Source organism: Pleuronectes platessa, chromosome 9, assembly GCF_947347685.1.
Source record: "Pleuronectes platessa chromosome 9, fPlePla1.1, whole genome shotgun sequence".
In the NCBI taxonomy this organism is placed as follows: domain Eukaryota; kingdom Metazoa; phylum Chordata; class Actinopteri; order Pleuronectiformes; family Pleuronectidae; genus Pleuronectes; species Pleuronectes platessa.
Window position 1 is genome coordinate 16,161,328 of NC_070634.1, and position 18,117 is coordinate 16,179,444.

Genomic DNA, 18,117 nt, shown 5'->3' on the forward strand with positions numbered 1-18,117 from the left:
TGTATTTAGATCAGATGACTGATCTCTGCTGCTGTCTACATGTGCAGGCTGTAGACTCACACAAGCATGTGGAATAGGACATATGATATTATTTATGCTAGTTAGATCTTTCCGCAGGGCTAGGAAACAGAGAGCTCATCCTTTGTTTGCACTTTTTATGCTTTGGCTTAGTAGAAAAGTTTCATTCATTCATTCATTTTTATTTATTTCAAACATGTAAATAAAGAAGAAAAAAGTACTGTTTGCAAACAATGGTGAGGAAAAAAATCATTTAATAATTGAATCTACAAATTCGAAAAGGAGTGAGAACAAGCACAAATCTATTTACTATCACCCCTTCTCCACAAGTCATTCATTAATAATTATCTTATACTTAATCAGATTCCTATATATTTATAAATATGTTGTTAACCTGTGCTCCATATTGTATATAAAGAACAAAAAATCTGTGTAATGATAAATACAATATAAGTAATAGAAATGAGGCTATATATATTCATACATATATACAAACTCATACACCTAAATACCCAAAATCAAATTTTTTTTTTTTTCCATTTTTATTTATACGAAAAAGATATGAAGATAAACTAAGGAACAATAAATATTAATTATAAAATATGGAAATATACAATGACAATCACATAAGTGGCTAGGCAAACAGATAATGTGCAGATGGATCCTGACCGAACCAGACACATCAAAGCTCTCGCTCACCTCTCCTGGGATGAATGAAAATTTGTGAATTTCAGTTTGTGTCTCAAAGCCTAAGCCGCCCTGTTTACACAGTCCCCCTACCTAGATTTGTCTGAAAGGCTCTCAGAGGGAGCCTAGCACCTACACAGCCAGAGATGATGGCAGGGCAGAGGAGATGCTTTCTATTCCTCCTCTTATTCCCTCAGTACTGCTCACTGGACAAGAGGCGTAGACAGAGATCCACACATAAACAATGTTGCAGGTCAACATTACAACTGCTGCACATTGTGTTAAGTTTTATAGTTAAAGGTTGTTGTGTGATAGTGTTGCCTTTAACTGACGGTTGCCCCTAATTCACCGCTGCAATCACCCTTCTCAAAACAACACTAATAGACTTTCCTGCAGTGATTTGACATGTAATAGGAGGTAAACACAGGTGCCACTGATCCCATCCATCGAGTCTCCGTACCTTAACAAAGACAAAGCTTCATTAATGTCATTGCTAACATCAGGGTTTACCCACCATTTTTATTATCAAACAGGGTGCTCGGACAATTTCAAACAGAAACAACAATCAGGAAACACGGAGTTCCAGGTGATACTGAGTCTTTCTGTAATGGCTTTAATAGGGGGCTTTAGGAACCTTCGACCTGAGCGGTTGTTGCTGCTGAGTGTTGTTAACTCACTTGCTCTCTGATCAAAGTCCTAGAAAGCAGTGCACGTCATGTCTTTGGCGACCTAATTAGAGCAAATGGAAACTCAGCGAACGTAGCACAATGATGTAATAATTTGTTTCATATATATTACATATTACTGATGCTGATTGTGTTGATAGAAAGTATATTGTATACATTCAAAATGTGCCTAGGACGATTTAAAAAAATGCTAGGTAGACGGTACACTGATGTACTTTGTAGATTTTTTTAACATAACAAAAATATCTGATTATTTTATTCCTCTTTTGCATGTTAACGTTCAGATTTTAATGTAAAAATATAAACACTGTTATTTTAATTGATGGTTATGAGAAAAGATGGGGGCTAAGTTGACTGCCCTGGGGTACTCCTGTGCAGTAACTCAAAATGCAGCCTGTTGCATGAACTGTTCAGATTAACTGTGTGCCCTGACCTGAGAAAAGATGGCATCTCTATGTTTGGGTCCAGGTATTTGTTACCACTTGAGCTAATAAGCTGCTGCATTGTATAAAAACAAGTTAATTATTTCATCTCACTGCTCCCATGTTTCCTTTTGTTCTTCTACTCCCACATGTTTACAGACATCTTTAAACTGTATCATTATATTATATGATTACATTTTGTTGTGGTCAAAGAGAAGAAATTGTAAAAAAAAATATATAAAACGTATATAAAACAAATTTTATATAACAAAAATGTAATAAAATAAAAATAAAATAAAATAAAATGAATCCCGTAGAGCATGTGCTGAGTTCACTTTTGCGCACCTCCTATACTAAAAATAAAATAAAAACGAATTTTCTGCAAATATTAGTAAAAACTTGAGCATATTAAAGTCCTCAAAAATCCAATAATTTGCCTGAATGATAATAATAGTAATCCTTACAATTTCAATAGGGCCTCGCCGTCTGTCAGTGCTCGGGCCCTAATGACAATGACAATATTAAATAACTTGTACAGGTATATGAACTGCTGTGGGCTGAAGTGATTTGAGACTCAAAGGGAACTCATGGAGGATGATGTAAGTTCAAATCAGTAGGCGGGTGAATGGAGTTCTGAGTGGGGGAACATCGGGGGCACGGCCGGGGACACGCACTCCGGCGTCAGTCAGGCAGGTTTGAACGACTTCCTGGTCCGGGAACGATGTGACACTATCGCGATAGACAGTCTCTCTCTCCGTGAGCAGTTCCGCGGCGGGGGCCTGGCGCTGGAATGCGAAACTACAAGTTTTTGAGCCAAAACAAACAAACAACCGACGAACCTCCAGCGCTCCGTCTCGCTAGCACCTTAGCTGCCCCCCGGAGTCAGCTGCGGTCCGAGCCATGAGGGAGACGCTTCACATGCGGTGAGTTTCATCCAGCTACCGCTTTAGCATGGCTTGCTAGCTAATCCATCAACACCCAGGCTTGTGACAGCTGACCATTGGGCTACAGCTAGCACTAGCGCGGCTAGCTGCCAGAGCAGTAGGCGAATTGAGTAGATCTCGTTAAAACTCGTTCAGATGAATGTGTGCTGCGGTAGCCACGAGTGTCGCGAAACAAACTCCCCCGGTGGTGGGGGTGTTATTTCCTGGAGTAGCCTCTCTGCACACCGGCGTGGTTGGTTGTTTGTGGTTGTTGCACGGTGGCTAACCGATGCTGCTGGTAGCTAGCCTGCTAGCTAGCGCTGGTATGTCGTCGTTGCTTGGTGCAACAGTAAGACTAAACAAACAACAACAGCCTGACAGGCACCTTGTTAGCACCCGTCTGCTTATGGGAATGAAAACCACTGACTCATTTCTCTGTGGGTGCGTTGGTGTTCGACTCTTGCACTGAATGAATTATGCTCCTAAACAAACTCACGGTGTCATGTCTCACAAAGGCTGTTAAATTGACATGTTGCTGCAGTTACTGCTGACACATCGGGGCACGTGAGGGACATTTTGCAGGCCAGCACTGCTAATGGGATTATTGCAGCATTCCCCTGACATTTGAATTTCGTCTGTCATCTTCTGCACCTCCAGGGGATGAGAGATTGGCTGTTTCCCCCACTGCTGCTCTGGGCCCGTTAACTCTCTGTGTTGGCTCAGGATGGCGTATAGAGACTCTCAGATCGACTACCACATCCTGCAGGACCTCAAGCAGCGTTTCCCGGAGATCCCAGAAGGGGTAGTGTCTCAGTTCCTTCTGCAGGTACACAAACACACACTCATGCACATGCACAAAATAGCTATGGGCAGATTATAACAATTTGTGACATTGTGGGATATTTACACACATAGAGGGTTGTTTAATTGAAGGATGTCTTGCTATATTTGTACAAGTCAGCCTTTAGTGTTATCTCTTTTCATAACAGTCCTTTTATTTTAAGAATATAGGACTAGATGGTGAATATCATTTGTACGTGTTGAAGGTCTTCTGCACAATGTAAAGTATCAACTACCGTTAGACGTTAGCAGGTGCTAGCAGCCACCAGCGGATGTTAGGGACCTAACCTCAGTTGTGCACCTCAGCGCTGCAACTGCAATGAGGCCCACTCAGTAGATCAGCGATCATTACCTCTATGTTGTTTTATATTATATGCTGTCCCATCTTAAAACATAGGGCCAAATGGAGAATATCCCTTGAACGTTCTACTGCACTAATTAATGCCTACCGCCAGTTGATGTCAGCGGACATTAGGGACAAGAATTCCAAAGATGAGATGTCAAACGCACGCTAGCCATTTTCAGATATGCCCCCCGGGGGATGTTAGGAGATTGGTTTCAGTCTTTCTCCAGAGTTTACCTTTCACACACGCACACATGCTTTCTCTGGGCGGTTCAGGTGAGGGGTGCACCAGGCAGATGAAGGGCGTAACGTATTAATTCTGCTGCGGAGATCACATGTTTTTGTTTACAGTACTAAACACCGTTGTCGGCCCTTATCGCCAAAAGCTCCCATGTCATCCTCGTTCAGTGTCTTCCACATGTATCGCAATTCTTTTTCATCCATTCATTTTTGTGTTAGATGTCAGAAACGTTATCAAAATCCTGCTGTGTTCTCACATTGGCTCAGCCGGATTTTCTATGAACTTTTTTCCAGAGGACCAGCTATAAAAAGTCAGACGGGAGTCCGTAGGTTAGACAGTTAAACATTTTGGTTCACAATTACGGCCTCCTGGAGAATGTTTGGAGAATCTCAAAAGTTCAGTGCATGTCTGAAGGCAGCTTCTGCTCCAAACTGACTGTTTAAGTTGAGACTGTTCTGCTTCTATTTCAGAACAACAACAACCTGGAACGTTGCTGCCACCTGCTGGCTAAGATAAGTAACAGATACCTGTACGGAGAGTTTCATCACAGTCCAGAGGAGGGACGACTCAGCCGAAACCACATGCTTCACATTAGTCTGGGCTACCCAGGCTCGGAGGCGGCTAATGCCAATGGAGGAGTGTCAGGGGTAGGGCGCTCTTTAGTGCACAGCACAAGTGACAGTCACATCGAACCCCAGCGGCCGAGCTACCCTGAGCCACTGTCAGCGCCTGCAACCATGGCCCCCTCCCCTGGTTACAATCCTTTCCTCATAAACGATCAGAGCCGCTCAGCGAGCACTCCTACCCCTCCACCCTCAATGCAGGGCATGTCTCCCACATACTCCCCTGTCCCACGCTACACCATGAACCCCATAACAGTCACACTTTCACAAAATATCCCCAACGTCCCACAGGCTCTGCAGATCCCTCCTGGCCACTACGCCAACAATAACAACACAACCATGTATATGCGACCTTCACCCTCCCAGAGTCCTCAACCAGCGCCCTGGTCCTCTTCAGGGGCACCTGTCTATCAGCATCAGCAATCCCCCTACAGTACTCCCACATATGGCTCCCCTTACAGCTCCCCTCAGCATCAGGTCCAGCCACAGCCTCAACCGCAGCCCCAGCCGCAACCCCAGCACCAGCAGTATGTCTTCCTTCCTATTAGCTCCCCGACCGTTCCCAGCATGCCCTACCATCACCAGCAACAACCCCAGCAACAGCCAGCTGTTTACAGGCCCCTACACACAAAAGGCCCCCTAAAGAACCAGATAGAGATTACCCTGGAGGGTCCACGACCTCGCAGCAACTCACCTGTGCACACCCCTCATCCCCAAGGAGCGCTTTACATGGCCACCAGCCCCTCCCCGAGCTCCCCTTCAAGGGGCATCACTATGACTGGACCTCCAGGCCCGGCAGCCTTTCACCCTGGGATGTACCTGCAGCACCAGGGCCCCGCCAGGCCTCGGCCTGCCTCCTCTCCTCAACCAGGCCAATCAGCCTACACTTTCAAAATCAAAGTGTCCCCCGGCGGCCAGGCCCAGAGGCCACCCAGCTCACCTCCTGTGGCTGAAGCAGAGTCGCTACTCAACATAGTTGACCAAGGGGCACACAATGCTGCTCCTGCACCCATCCTGCCCATCTCCGCTCTACCAGGTAACATTACCAATCAGTTTCAGCCAATGCCCCGACGTACCAGCTCAGGCTCTGATGACTATGCCTACACACAAGGTGATTGAATGAATTTTCTATTACTCTGTATTTGTCTGGTATTCTTCACATTCTAAATCTTTGTCTGAAACTGGCAATAAGTGCCCAGAATTCTGTAGTGTTAAACTCATATGTTAGGGATCATTTGTTAGATTTACTATATTTTATACTGTTCCCTCAACCATATGATTTATGAAGGATGTAAGACAGCTTTGTCATTTTTCCTGTTTGATTATGATTGTTGTCTGGTGCAACATATTGTTAAAGTCGTGATTGTGAGAGTTTTCAGTGTTTATAATCAGATGTTCTGTACCTCAATGTCAGTATAAATACTATTAATTGATGCAGTGTATAAACAGGGTACTGAAGTGAGAGAAGCTGGCATTTAACAAGAATCTTGTGATTTGTTTGTTCTCCTCCAGCTCTCCTGCTGCACCAGCGGGCCAGGATGGAGCGTCTTATGAAGGAGCTGATGATGGAGAGGCAGAAACTAGAGCAGCTCAAGGCTGATGTCAACAACATGGAGTATGACGCGCTTCAAAGACGCTTTCGACGAGTAAATTCCAACAGTCTTATACCCAGAGTAAGGACTCGTTATTAACACTCGTTACGCATTTGTCAATTTTATGTCACTACATATCTTTTTTTATACATTTCCATATGCTCACAAAACATGATGCACCACCACAGACTGGTTGTTGCCTCACGAAAATACTTTTCTATGGATGCTTAGGTGGATCTATTAGCTACATTGCAACTGGCATTCTGGGTGCAATTCAGCCATTGGACTTCTGCTATTTCAAAAAGCAGGAAAGAATTAAAAGTAAAATTTCATAGTGTAGTTGTCCAAGTGCGGGGACAATGCAGTAATAAATCATTGTAATAATGAGACCGGTTAGAAAGTGGCACTGGAGAATATCTGTTTTTATTCAATCTAACTGGGTTGCGTGTTTGCTCTGACTGCAGCCTGAAGAAATGACCCGATTGCGGAGTTTGAACAGACAGCTTCAGATTGATATCGACTGTAGCCTGAAGGAGAAAGATCTACTGCAGTCCAGAGGTAAACACACACACACACACACACACACACACACACACACACCCCACATGCTCGCATATAAATGCACTTTCCTGCACAAACCTTTGAAGTGTGTCTCTGTTTTATTTGAAAGCATTGATCTTGAAAGAGTGGAGCCCAGAGACAGACAGAGTTGGGTCCTAAGTGATAGATGGTACTCCATCACTCTGCATACAGATTCAGTTCTCAAAAATGACCGGTTGGTCCTTGACAGGAAGGCGGCCGATCTCAGGTTGGCCCTCACTGGGTCACTTCACAGTGACTGAATGATAAATGATCCTTGTAGATTACATAATTTATAACAGTCCTGCCTTGAAAGTCCCCCAACTAAATTGTGTGGAAATAAGTTGTAATGCTCTATCTATTTACCTGGAGTGATAATATTGTAAGCTGAAACAGTGTAACTGGCATTAGGCTCAAGACTGAGACCACTTTCAGTAAGTCCTTTGCCACTGAACATTTGGACTGTAAATCTCCCCGGAGTCGCTGTTCTTTTGCAGACTCCAGCTGCGTTTCCTCCAAGACTTATTTGTATTTTGTTGCGTTTATTTGACCCTCTAACTGGACAGGGCTGGCAGGGTTGTGCTTTAGAGAAACAGCCCCACAGCATGATGCTCTCATGTCAGGCTTCATGGTTGTGATGGTGCGTTTCTGCAGATGTGTGACGTCTGGTACGGAATCTGATTAGGGATGAAACAGTGGCCGATTTTGTGGTATAACATGTCTACGATTCCAGATAGTTAGTTGTCCTGTTTCAATCTTTAATTACACAAATTACTGTGTTGATTTGATCGATACTGTTCAAAAACAAATAAAGCTAGCGAGTCTCCAAGACACAGAAGCAGTAACTTGGGCTTACAGAATTTCTTTTAAGCACCCCTTACATTTAGTTATAAAATGGAAGCAGTGGTTAGGAAGGAATGAGCTTTCACTTTCACGTGTAGTCTGGTGAACCAGCAGTAACTGAACTGACGAGGAAGTTGTGGATTTATTTCTCAAATAACCAGTTGCGGTTTCTCTTTGACGCTTAAAGCTTTGACTGGTGAATCACCTTGGCTCCAGTCTTTGAGCTTTTTATCAATAAATAAATCTGAACTTGCAGAAAATAACATGATTTTCAAGTCAGTCAATCATTTTAAACATAGTGTCTCTTTCAGTGTCAAAATGCTAACCCCTGCAAGTTTGTAGGCAGACAATACAAGTGATACTCAAATTTTTCTATGAGTGTTTACTTTGCAACTATTTACCACTGTTCTTCTGATTTAATATAAGTATTTATTATACAGAAACACTCTTTGCTGGTTATTTTATTTTTGTTGGTTTGCAAAATATTTGATACTAAAGGCTGTGACCAGTTTTAGTGTTCAAACTCAGAAAAGGTGTTGTAATCTTTGTTGAAACACCCAATATAATTGCATAGCTGGAATGCTTTAAGCGTAGTCATCTATAAGCAAGTGAACTCCTTATTTCATGTTGACTTAAAATAATATCTTGTGTCGGAGTGAACTAGGTCTCTGGGTAAATCCTGTAGAAGTCTGAATTTAAGTGTTTATTTAATATCTGGGATTCCCTAGAGGCTGCTAAGACAGTATTTTACACTTATGATAAATTCGACATATTATAAATGGATCCAACAGGAATGTTTATGCACTTGCATGAATTTGATTGGTCATTATATTTAGTAGCTAGATGAGGTCTTATTATGTTCAACAACTTTTGTTACCGTCATCCCTGCGTTTCTTCATCCTGTGTGCTTTGCGATGAATCTGAGGCTGCCATCCTCTCTCTGAACACCACAGCCAGTCAAGAGGCCCAAAGAGAGCAGCTGGAGGCCAGTTGGACTTCTCGCTGGGATGGACACTTCTAAATAATTGTCAGTATCAAATTTGTGCTTTTCCTCCACAGGGAAGTTTGACCCGAAAGCAATGAACAACTTTTATGACAACATCCAGCCTGGTCCAGTTGTGCCGCCTAAACCTGGAAAGAAGGGTGAGAATTGTTCAAGCAGCTTTTGGGCCCTGAATAAGGGTCATGAGATATTTTCATAACGGTGTGTAAATGGAGGGGGGGGGGGGGGGGGGGGATTTCTACATGGTAGAATCCCTTGGTTATACTGTAGCTAGATTTGAGTTTCATTGAAATACCATTCAGGTCCTTGTTACTCTTATATTTGTTGTATTTGGCTTCCAGCACATTGAGTATTTGGGAAATTCTTTTAGAAAATGGAGAATAAAAGCTAAACGGACCTTGGTCTGTGTTGGCCTCCACAAATCTGTTGGCATGGAAACACGGTGAGAAACCTTGCCGTTAAGTGAATGCCCTTGTCTATCAACATTTATATTTAAATAGCTGATGCTTGAATGCCTTGCACATTTGCTGAGTGACAACCATGGTTAATTTCAGCCTTGAGCTAATGACATCTCAATTGTTGCTGCATTTTACGCTTTTATCACAGAACTAAATAGTCTTTTTTTTATGTTCCGGCTCCTTCTGTTCGTGTCAGACGGGGAGCAGGGCTCCAAGCCAGCGCCAAGGCCTCAGAGGGATGAAGACTTTGAAGGCGCCCAGTGGAACTGTGAAAGCTGCACCTTCCTCAACCACCCTGCACTCAACCGCTGTGAACAGTGTGAGATGCCCCGCTACACCTGAGCTTAGGTCTGTGCTGTATTTCCCATCCCCTGCTAATCCTTGGATACTATAAGCCCCTCCAGAATCTGCAGAATCTGTCTGGAGGTCTTCCCTGGTCAATCAATATATACGTCCCTCTTACCTGCTGAGGAGGAGCCTTCTAGACTTCTTGTCCTGCTCCCATCCACAACTCCTGTGCACTTTGGCCCTTGTTTCTGTTGGCGGATGATGAATCTTATTTCCGGACGGTGAGACTCTAATCATGGCAAATGTATAAAGAGGGAGTGACATGCTGCGACTCTGGCAGTGGTTGGGACGGGGGGCGCTCCGGAAAGGTCAAAACAATTGGGTTTGAAAGAGGAGGAGCTGCGGCTTACCTAGCGAACATTCCACGCAGAATGAGTGACTGCCCTGTTTACACAACTGTGCCCATTCCTGAACTCAACATGGAGGAATCTCTCTTAAATCCAGAACCTGTAACTCCCTCTGTGACGGTGGATTAATGAAAGCAATGGTATATAAGTTCTGACTAATGCGAAATGTAGACTGTACACTGTATCTAGCTCTGTATTAGAGCTCATTTCACTGAAAGAACACTAAAGACACGTGCATTCAAGTATATTCCTGGTACTTTAATGCATATAATGCCACCCTGTATTATGTGTTCAAAAGATGTTGATTTCCTGTGCAAAGGCCTCAACTTGCTGTACCTAATAAAGGAGCTGATTCTATGTGACTTGACCGTGCAGCTTGCATGTCTGTATAGCTGATGTCATTATTCACAGATGCTCTTTCCCCCCCAAAGGAACCAAATACACGTTTTTTTTCACAGTACATATTTATTATGTTAGTAATCAAACCAGTGGGAATCCAATACAGCAGCACATGGCTGTGGCATGCACATACACACACTCTTTCACCAATGTAGGAAGGGGGAGCTGAAGCTTCTGACCATTATAAATAAGGTTAGAGAGGACACTCATTACCAGAGCAGATCATTGTAGGTCCACTCACCACTCATGTTCACCCTGTCCTCCTTTTAGGTATGACGGTACTTAAGTACTTTCAAGTTTCCATTTAAAGTCCCATTCCAGTAGCTTATTACCCTAAGCAAAAAAAAATACATATTCAAAATATAGTGAAAAAAAAATCCCCCAATGGATTTTAAATGACATAAATATAATTCTATACCTTCCTTCCTCACGCTGTGTCTGGGATCTGAATGTGTGTCTCCTCCCTCACTGCTCACTTTGAGGAGCTTTTTCCAGCTGCTGTGCTCCTCTCATCGGTGGACAGGATTCCTAGGTTTGTGACATCACAAACTCTGGTTGTCTGAGGACCCTTCACCCATACAGGAATGCATCAGTGGTGAACCTTCAGCTTCCAATCTGCAAGCAGATCGCAGCTGGGCTTTCTCGTGGAGTTCAACTTTTGTGACCGGTGGTATTTGCTTAGAGTGGTTCCTGAATCCTTCTTTTTCGGGACTTCCATATGTTTACTGTACTGCTTATTTCATCAAAATAGGTTTATGTATAAAAACTACAAGGGGGACATTTTTAACATGTTTAAAAACTTGATTTTTAAACGGGGATAATCGTGTGATCCCCCTCAGCACATTGCACCCTTGCTAAAGTAAAGTATCAGGGACCTTAACTTAGAAGCAAAACAAATATATACTGACCTTTTCAGTAATTATGGTTATTTTTTTCTATAGCTTCTCCCTCCCATTCGACAACTGTTGCTTTTGAATGGGGCCTCCTCTACTGAGAGCATTCCCACAGCGTTTCCTACGAGTGGGATGATAAGGAGGCATCACATGGGCTGGTGTGTGCTCCATGACATGTGGTAGGATCATGCAGACATGTGCGCACACTCAGCAGACATGGTCATTTGCCATCATCCTTCCCACTGGTATGCTTGTAATGAATATTGCTTAATTATGCTTACGGCACATACTTACATATAATACAGTTGATCAAAGGTAAAACTCAGGTTATGCTGCAGGCCTAATTTAGTAGCCATAGGTTTTACCCCAGTTTACATGTAAAAGACACACCTGCTTATTAACCAGTACATGTTCTCATCCTATTGTTTGAATGTTCCTGTGGTTTTTAGGTAGTTCCTGTTCACCAGTTTTATCAAACTCAAAGAGGGCAGCAGAAAATAAAACCAGTCCACTGGAGCGTCATGACATGTTTTCATCAAAGTGTTTTTCTAGAGAAAGACGACAAAGCCAAGTTCCAGATGCAGTGTGTCTGTGGGGAAATGTGACATTTTGCATTTCCTTAGGTGGACCCAGTCTTCCTCACTTTGTCATCCTCGGGATGTGACTTCAATAAGACGTTTCCTTTTTATTCCCTGATCTGCTGGAGTTTCTGCTTTGCATCTTCTTCTCTGATTGGTTGATTTAGTCCACTGATTCGTCCTGGTATGGGGTCAGTGAATCCATCTGTTCCCTCCAGATTCTCTGCCCAAATCTGAGACCTACTGGAGTTCCACTTAAAGGGGACGCACTCTTCACTGAATGGTGACATTGTCCTAAAAAATGAAACTGGCTGGTTTTGGATTTCTTTCTCACAGCCCGCTTTGCTACCAAACCCCCCAGAGAGAGCCCAGGGCTTCAGTCCAATAAGTGTTGGAACTCTTTGAGACAACAAGTCAAGAGTCTCAATTCCAGCATTAAAACCAACAATAAGCATTTGTGTTTAACATTTTTAAGCCTTAACATCAGCAGTCTGTGGCCAAAGGCATTATGTTTTTTCAGGTTGTCCATCCTTTTGAGAGCCTGAGGGAGTTTCCTCAAATGTGGATCAAACATTCACATGAATTCAGGGATGAACTGATTTTGAGATGAGAAGTTGGTGGTCAAAGGTCAATGTCATTGAATCAAACATTTTTGCCCATACCTCAAGAATTCATATGCTAATAATGACAACAAACACGTAATTCCATTTATAAGACTGGATAGACACACAGTGGTAATTCTACTTGTAGTCTGTGGTTGTGAAACGTTGTAACAGACAGAAAGTTCCTATCACTGAGATGAATGAGTCCTGGTTTCTCCTCTTGTCTGGCATATTCTTAGTAGTAGTCTTCGTAGTTTTTCGGGTTGAGGCAGTAGAGGATGGCGCCTCCAAAGGAGAAGATGGTGGAGCCCCAGGCCAGGCCGTAGCCCCAGTTGAACTCGTGATACACCCTCAGACTGACCGTCTCTATGAACTTGATGGGGAACAGGACCAAGCTGCACACCTGAAGCACCACTGCAAGGGAACAAAAGTGGGAAGAGAGAAGGTATTTATGTTTAAAACACATATAACAAGATACGTGTTTAAAGCAACCACTGAACAACTTACAACAGCTGGAGGGAGAGAGATCTGAGGTGCACTAAAGCCCCTGAAGTCTGACAATCACTTTTGAAACAAAGCAGGATTTATTTGCCTTGGAGTCTTACCCTGACAGTCCACCTACCATGCAACCTACATTACTTTTGGAAGCTGGACAGTCATTGTTTTGTAACGTTGGATTATCCCTCAGCTCTTCCCTTTTGCTTTGCTATTTTGCTTCCGAAGGTGACCGACTCTCTTTATACGTACCTGCAGAGAACAGCATGACAGCCACAGGCTTGTAGCAGCGACTCCTGCAGCCGAAGCACAGGGACACCAACGCCACGAGGAGGGAGAGCAGGGTGAGGGCCGCCCCCCCCAACAGCAGGGCCAGCGTGGCAATCTGCCAGTCTGAGGCAAACAAACACAGGGACAGAGAGAAGGGAGGGGGGGGGGGGAGAGGAAGCATGAAATCACACTGAGATAGAGCGTGACATAGGTAGCTAAAACGAGGTTACACTGGAGAGCTGTGTCCATGCTGTTGACAGCAGAGAGGAAGGTGCACAGATAAATGAGGAGGGGGGGAGGGAGGCTGCAGAGTAGGTCACAGGCCGCTGCCATGCTGAAACTCACAAGAGAAAAAATTAATAACCCCAGTGTAAACACAAACTATTTGCGGTTCGAGGGATGAGACAACTCCCCCGTGCATATTCCCAGAAACCCGACGATTGCTCATAACGTTGTGATGTGAGCCGCCGGGGAGCCGCGGCCGGTGGCAGCACAGGAATGTGAACCACGCGGTCAATGACCCTCGAACCGAGCACAGCAGTTTTCTGGCTGACAAGAAGCAGACAAACGCATGCACGTACGCTCGGTTACGCTCAGATTTCAGGGGGGCTCAGTAACGGATCCCCAATGCAGCAGAAAGACAAAGTGATTACTGTGGGGTGACTCGGATAATGAGTATCCCTCTCTGTTGGCGAAAGTGCAAAGCTCAGCTGCGATCTCAGCGTCCCATTCAGATTTACTAGAAAAACACTGAAACTGGAAAAACGAAAACACGTCTTAATCTTGTTTCCTTTCCTTGTTGGAGTGGAAACAGAGAGAAAACCAGAAGGGGAAGAACATGTCTGCAAAAAAAAGAAAGTTAAAATATTTTAGAAGAGCAAAGAAATCCCTTTAACAGACTAAAACAAATTTAAATCATGGAGACTTAATTATCACCGGACAGAAATTGGGGATTGTTGCGAGACTGTTTCGTAACTTTGCTGTGTGCTCAGGGGAACAGGAGGTGCACATGTAAACAGGCAGGGGATATTATGATGAAGCATTTGATTACACAGGAGGAAGTAATTTCAAGTACACTGGATGGAAGAAAATGAATAACATCAAAGTATAAGTTGGCTCTAAATAAGAGATTCTGTGTCACAGTAGAGAGTCTGACAACATTTTCATCGTGTTTCCTTTATAACTATAAATGCTATTGTTTATCATGAAGCCCAGGAAATAAAGGAAGTTTAAGCTCTGCCAAGAATATTTCCTCTCTGTTGAGGCAGAAAATCATTAAAAGATCCACCAGTGAGGAGAAAGTGACAAAACGTAAGCAGCTTAAAGTCCAGTTCCCACTCGTGTTGGAGGGAGACTTTATTCTAGGGGGCCAAGCGGCTCAAATATAAACAAACATCAACTGCTTTTGACCAAATATGGCTCAGGATTTAGAGTTTAAAAATGGGCCCTGTCACCACAGGATGTTGGAGAGAGCCCACAAAAAGCAGAGCACCCGTTCCCCTCCGGCCTCCGGCTTGCGTAACACCAGGCCCCCTCAAAGACCGACCCCTCGAATCTCCCTGCCACCGCCTCGCTGGCTGCCTTGCAGTCAAAAAAAAAAGACAGAAGAAGGCAACAGTGACTTGACCCGCAGCTGTCAATGCAAATTGCTGGAGAGATACTGTATCATCTCTAGGTCAGTTTGGTGCCTTCAGCCAAGCCTGTCTGCAACCCAAAAACTCTTATCAGTGCAGCCGCGAAACAGCAGGATGCAGAGAGTCCTCTCATCCCAGATTTGGAACACGCCCTGTGTGCGTCCGTGCAAGAAACACAGCCAGAGTTATAGTGCTTAAAGGCTTTGACGAGCGGGAAGTGCCAAACTATTAATCGGGGCCCTGCATGATGACAGATGGAAAAGTAGATATACAGTACACAAGATCTAATCTGAGAATTAATGATGGGCCCTTGTGTGCATGTCCGGGGCTGCAGAAGTGTTGCTCCGGAAAAAAAAGAAGATGCTTCAGGGCCCCAATTCGGTTTCTCTGTCTGAGACAATGGTGGAAGATTTGTGTCAAAGAGGAGCCTTGAGTGTCTCTCTCTGTCTCCCTGTCTCTCTCTCCCTGTCTCCCTGTCTCTCTCTCCCTGTCTCCCTGTCTCCCTGTCTCTCTCTCTCTGTCTCCCTGTCTCTCTCGCTCTGTCTTTCTCGCTGAAGTGAAGGTAGCAGAAAGATCTTTAAACAGAGGTCCCTGCTTCATGACTCCATGGGTCGAGAGTCTCGAGACATTGACTCCCTACCAGCTCGGTGAAGAACACACTGTTCCAAGAGAAGACATTCACAATTTACAGACTCTGTACCATAGTACATGGTTAATATGCTTTGGCATCACCGCGTCTGATTGAGCTGGACTCACTCACACGCTGGCTCCACATTTATCCCCTCGTCTCACACGGACATGGCATCCACACACACACACAAAGATTTTGCATGACTGTAACACATTCCTAGCCATGTGTCTTTTTTATGATTTACCTCTGACCCCATGCCTGAGTGTGTGTGACTGAGACAGAGAGGGAGAGCTGCCATATGTTTCTGTGTATTATTAACACTTTGTGAGCCTTTAACGAGACAACGATTAATGTCTCCTTTCTAACTCACACTGCAACGCACTGTGTTCTCCTGGACACACACACACACACACATGCAGGCCTTCCAGTACAAGCTCAGAACATCTAAGCGGCCAGCTGATGTTTCAAACTAACAGGATTTATTCAATGCCAAGAGCATGACACTGAGGAAATATTGGGGGGCAGACAGACAGAGGTGGTGGTGGTGGTGGGTGGTGGGGGGGGGGGATTCAAATCAATAAGCGGAGCCTAGAACACGCCTGAGGAAATGGGCAGTTTGCTGTTTGCATTAACTGTGGTATGCTGCTGCTGCTGCTGCCGCCACCGCTGGGAGCTGACACGGAGACTGCATGTCTTTATATGGCACCAAAGTGCACTTTGTCTGTGCTGACAGGGGAGGACCGGGGCCAGCGTGACCCACAGTTACTCATCCCTCAGACAGAAGGAAAACATTTTGTCAGACTAACAAAAACACAATTCACCGCTCGCGCCGCACACATGCCAGGAGCAGCCCAGAGGCAGAGAATGTGGATATGATATTTAGAGTTTGGTCAACTTTTAGGCCGCAATGACGCTTTAGCAAGTTTGTATGGATTCTTGCGGCCTTAGAAGACCAGCGGGATTCTTCAGCCCCTCTTTAAAAACAGGTCAATTTGGCATGTTCAAGGCAGCTTTTGTTTTGTACCTCACAATCCATTTCCACCTGACACATCACAAACTGTGGCCTGAAAATGTACCAGAGCTGAATTTGTTGCAAGAAAAATTAACATGATACACCAAACAAAGTACATGACTGTTGTTTTGAATCTCATTAGCTTTTATAGGCTGGTCGCCATGGCTGAAGAGATGGCATTTCCTGACTTCACAATTGATTTTTTTGTTAATGCTCACAGACAACAGTTAAAGTCCAACGACCCCTTGTTCACCGCTGTTTGTGCAGCTGTGGGTGGAAATATGGAATGCTCCCAAATTAAAACGTGGGGATTCCATATACAGAAGTTTCCCCCTCTGGCAGAGAGAATCAGCATTGCTGGAGTGCTTCACTTGTTTCCCTGGTAACTAATCTCCAGGCATCTGGACCTCTGGGGAGCTCTCTGCTCGGAGTGGCCCTCGCTCCTTGGCCGGTGGAGAAACCCGCACAAAGGCTCATTTTGTGCGCAACAAAAGGCCAAATGAAACCCCAGCTGGACCGCTCCTGGCCGGGCGAGATTCCCACATCATTAAGTGTCGTCCTGGGCGAAAAAACTTAACTCTCCCTGCAAAGACAATCTGTGTTGGACCTGTGTTATTATTCTCACATTTTTTTAGACTCAAAAGTTGTTTCCTCGGTTATTTCGCACAGTTTTACGCACGCCATTGTTCACCATCTTACTTGGCGTTGAAAAAAGTTCCGCAGTTGAAATTAACCAGGCACTAGATGATTATAAAGTAATTAACATTTACCATTCTCTAGGGAGATGTTTTTATAATTCTCATGCACAGAACAGATTGCTTCTGCCTGCAGGGACTCCCTTTGTTATCCCTCTGCTCTGCGCGTCTCTTTCATTTCAAGATGTGGGTGTCTGCTGCGTGCACCCCCCCAAACTGTACCACATCCCGGCTGCAGCATTTTCAAAACAAAAGGGCGTTTTTGAGGATGCTGCAGCCTGTTTCAAAACTTCACACTAACACGGAGGCGGATCAGCAGCCTCCCGTCACCATGGAGCGTGTCTCTCACCCGTGGCCAGCGTGCTGTTGCAGGACCACTCCACGGAGCTGACTGGCTTCCAGCAGGACTCCCACAGGGACAGATGGTACTGGTCGTCCGCCGTCACCCACGCCGGGCTTAGCATGGCCCCGACGTCCAGGCATAGGGCGAGGAACACGCACACCAGTCCCACCAACTTCAGGGGCGTCATCACCGACACCCGCACCTCCTCTGTGCCGCTCAGGGATGAAGCCATGTCCGATCTAAAGTAGCTCACTCATCCAAAAAAGAAAACTTGGAGAAGACGCATGTGTGATGTCGAATCGGTGCTCCGTGTAGGAGTTGCGGCAGCCCCCCCTGCCTGTGCCCGGGATGAGGGAAGCAGGATGGGGAGCTCCGCGCACTGTGCGTCCTGAGGAGCCGGAGCTGAGATCTGCTGAGAGACCCGAGCTGAACATCACTGAAATAACACGGTGCTGCTGCTGCTGCTGCTGGGTCCTAGTGCGCACACACACACACACGCACACACACACACACACACACACGCACACACACACACGCACTAACACACACACACACACACACAGCATCTCTCTCTCTCTACGTCTCTGATGCTACTTTTCAAATTATAATGCA

At 44.8% G+C, this 18,117-nt stretch overlaps 2 protein-coding genes across 3 annotated transcripts; one reads left to right on the top strand and one right to left on the bottom strand.

Moving 5' to 3' along the window:
* Positions 1 to 2,482: 2,482 nt before the first annotated feature.
* Positions 2,483 to 10,315, top strand: tab3 (TGF-beta activated kinase 1 (MAP3K7) binding protein 3). 2 transcript variants are annotated; one of them, XM_053430236.1, is made up of 7 exons: positions 2,483 to 2,736; positions 3,394 to 3,562; positions 4,631 to 5,819; positions 6,296 to 6,456; positions 6,840 to 6,933; positions 8,857 to 8,940; positions 9,455 to 10,315. In XM_053430236.1, exons 2-7 carry the CDS (start codon positions 3,461 to 3,463, stop codon positions 9,598 to 9,600), a joined length of 1,776 nt encoding a protein of 591 aa, XP_053286211.1. In that variant the 5' UTR covers positions 2,483 to 2,736; positions 3,394 to 3,460; the 3' UTR covers positions 9,601 to 10,315. The 2 variants fall into 2 exon arrangements, with proteins under 2 accessions (XP_053286211.1, XP_053286210.1); XM_053430235.1 differs by having other exon boundaries at positions 2,485 to 2,736; positions 4,631 to 5,894.
* A 1,257-nt stretch (positions 10,316 to 11,572) lies between these two features.
* Positions 11,573 to 17,940, bottom strand: tmem47 (transmembrane protein 47). Its single transcript, XM_053430237.1, has 3 exons — positions 17,512 to 17,940; positions 13,173 to 13,313; positions 11,573 to 12,839 (listed from the first exon to the last, which is right to left on the bottom strand). The coding sequence occupies exons 1-3, from the start codon at positions 17,735 to 17,737 to the stop codon at positions 12,661 to 12,663; spliced, it is 546 nt and encodes a 181-aa protein (XP_053286212.1). The 5' UTR covers positions 17,738 to 17,940; the 3' UTR covers positions 11,573 to 12,660.
* Positions 17,941 to 18,117: the final 177 nt, after the last annotated feature.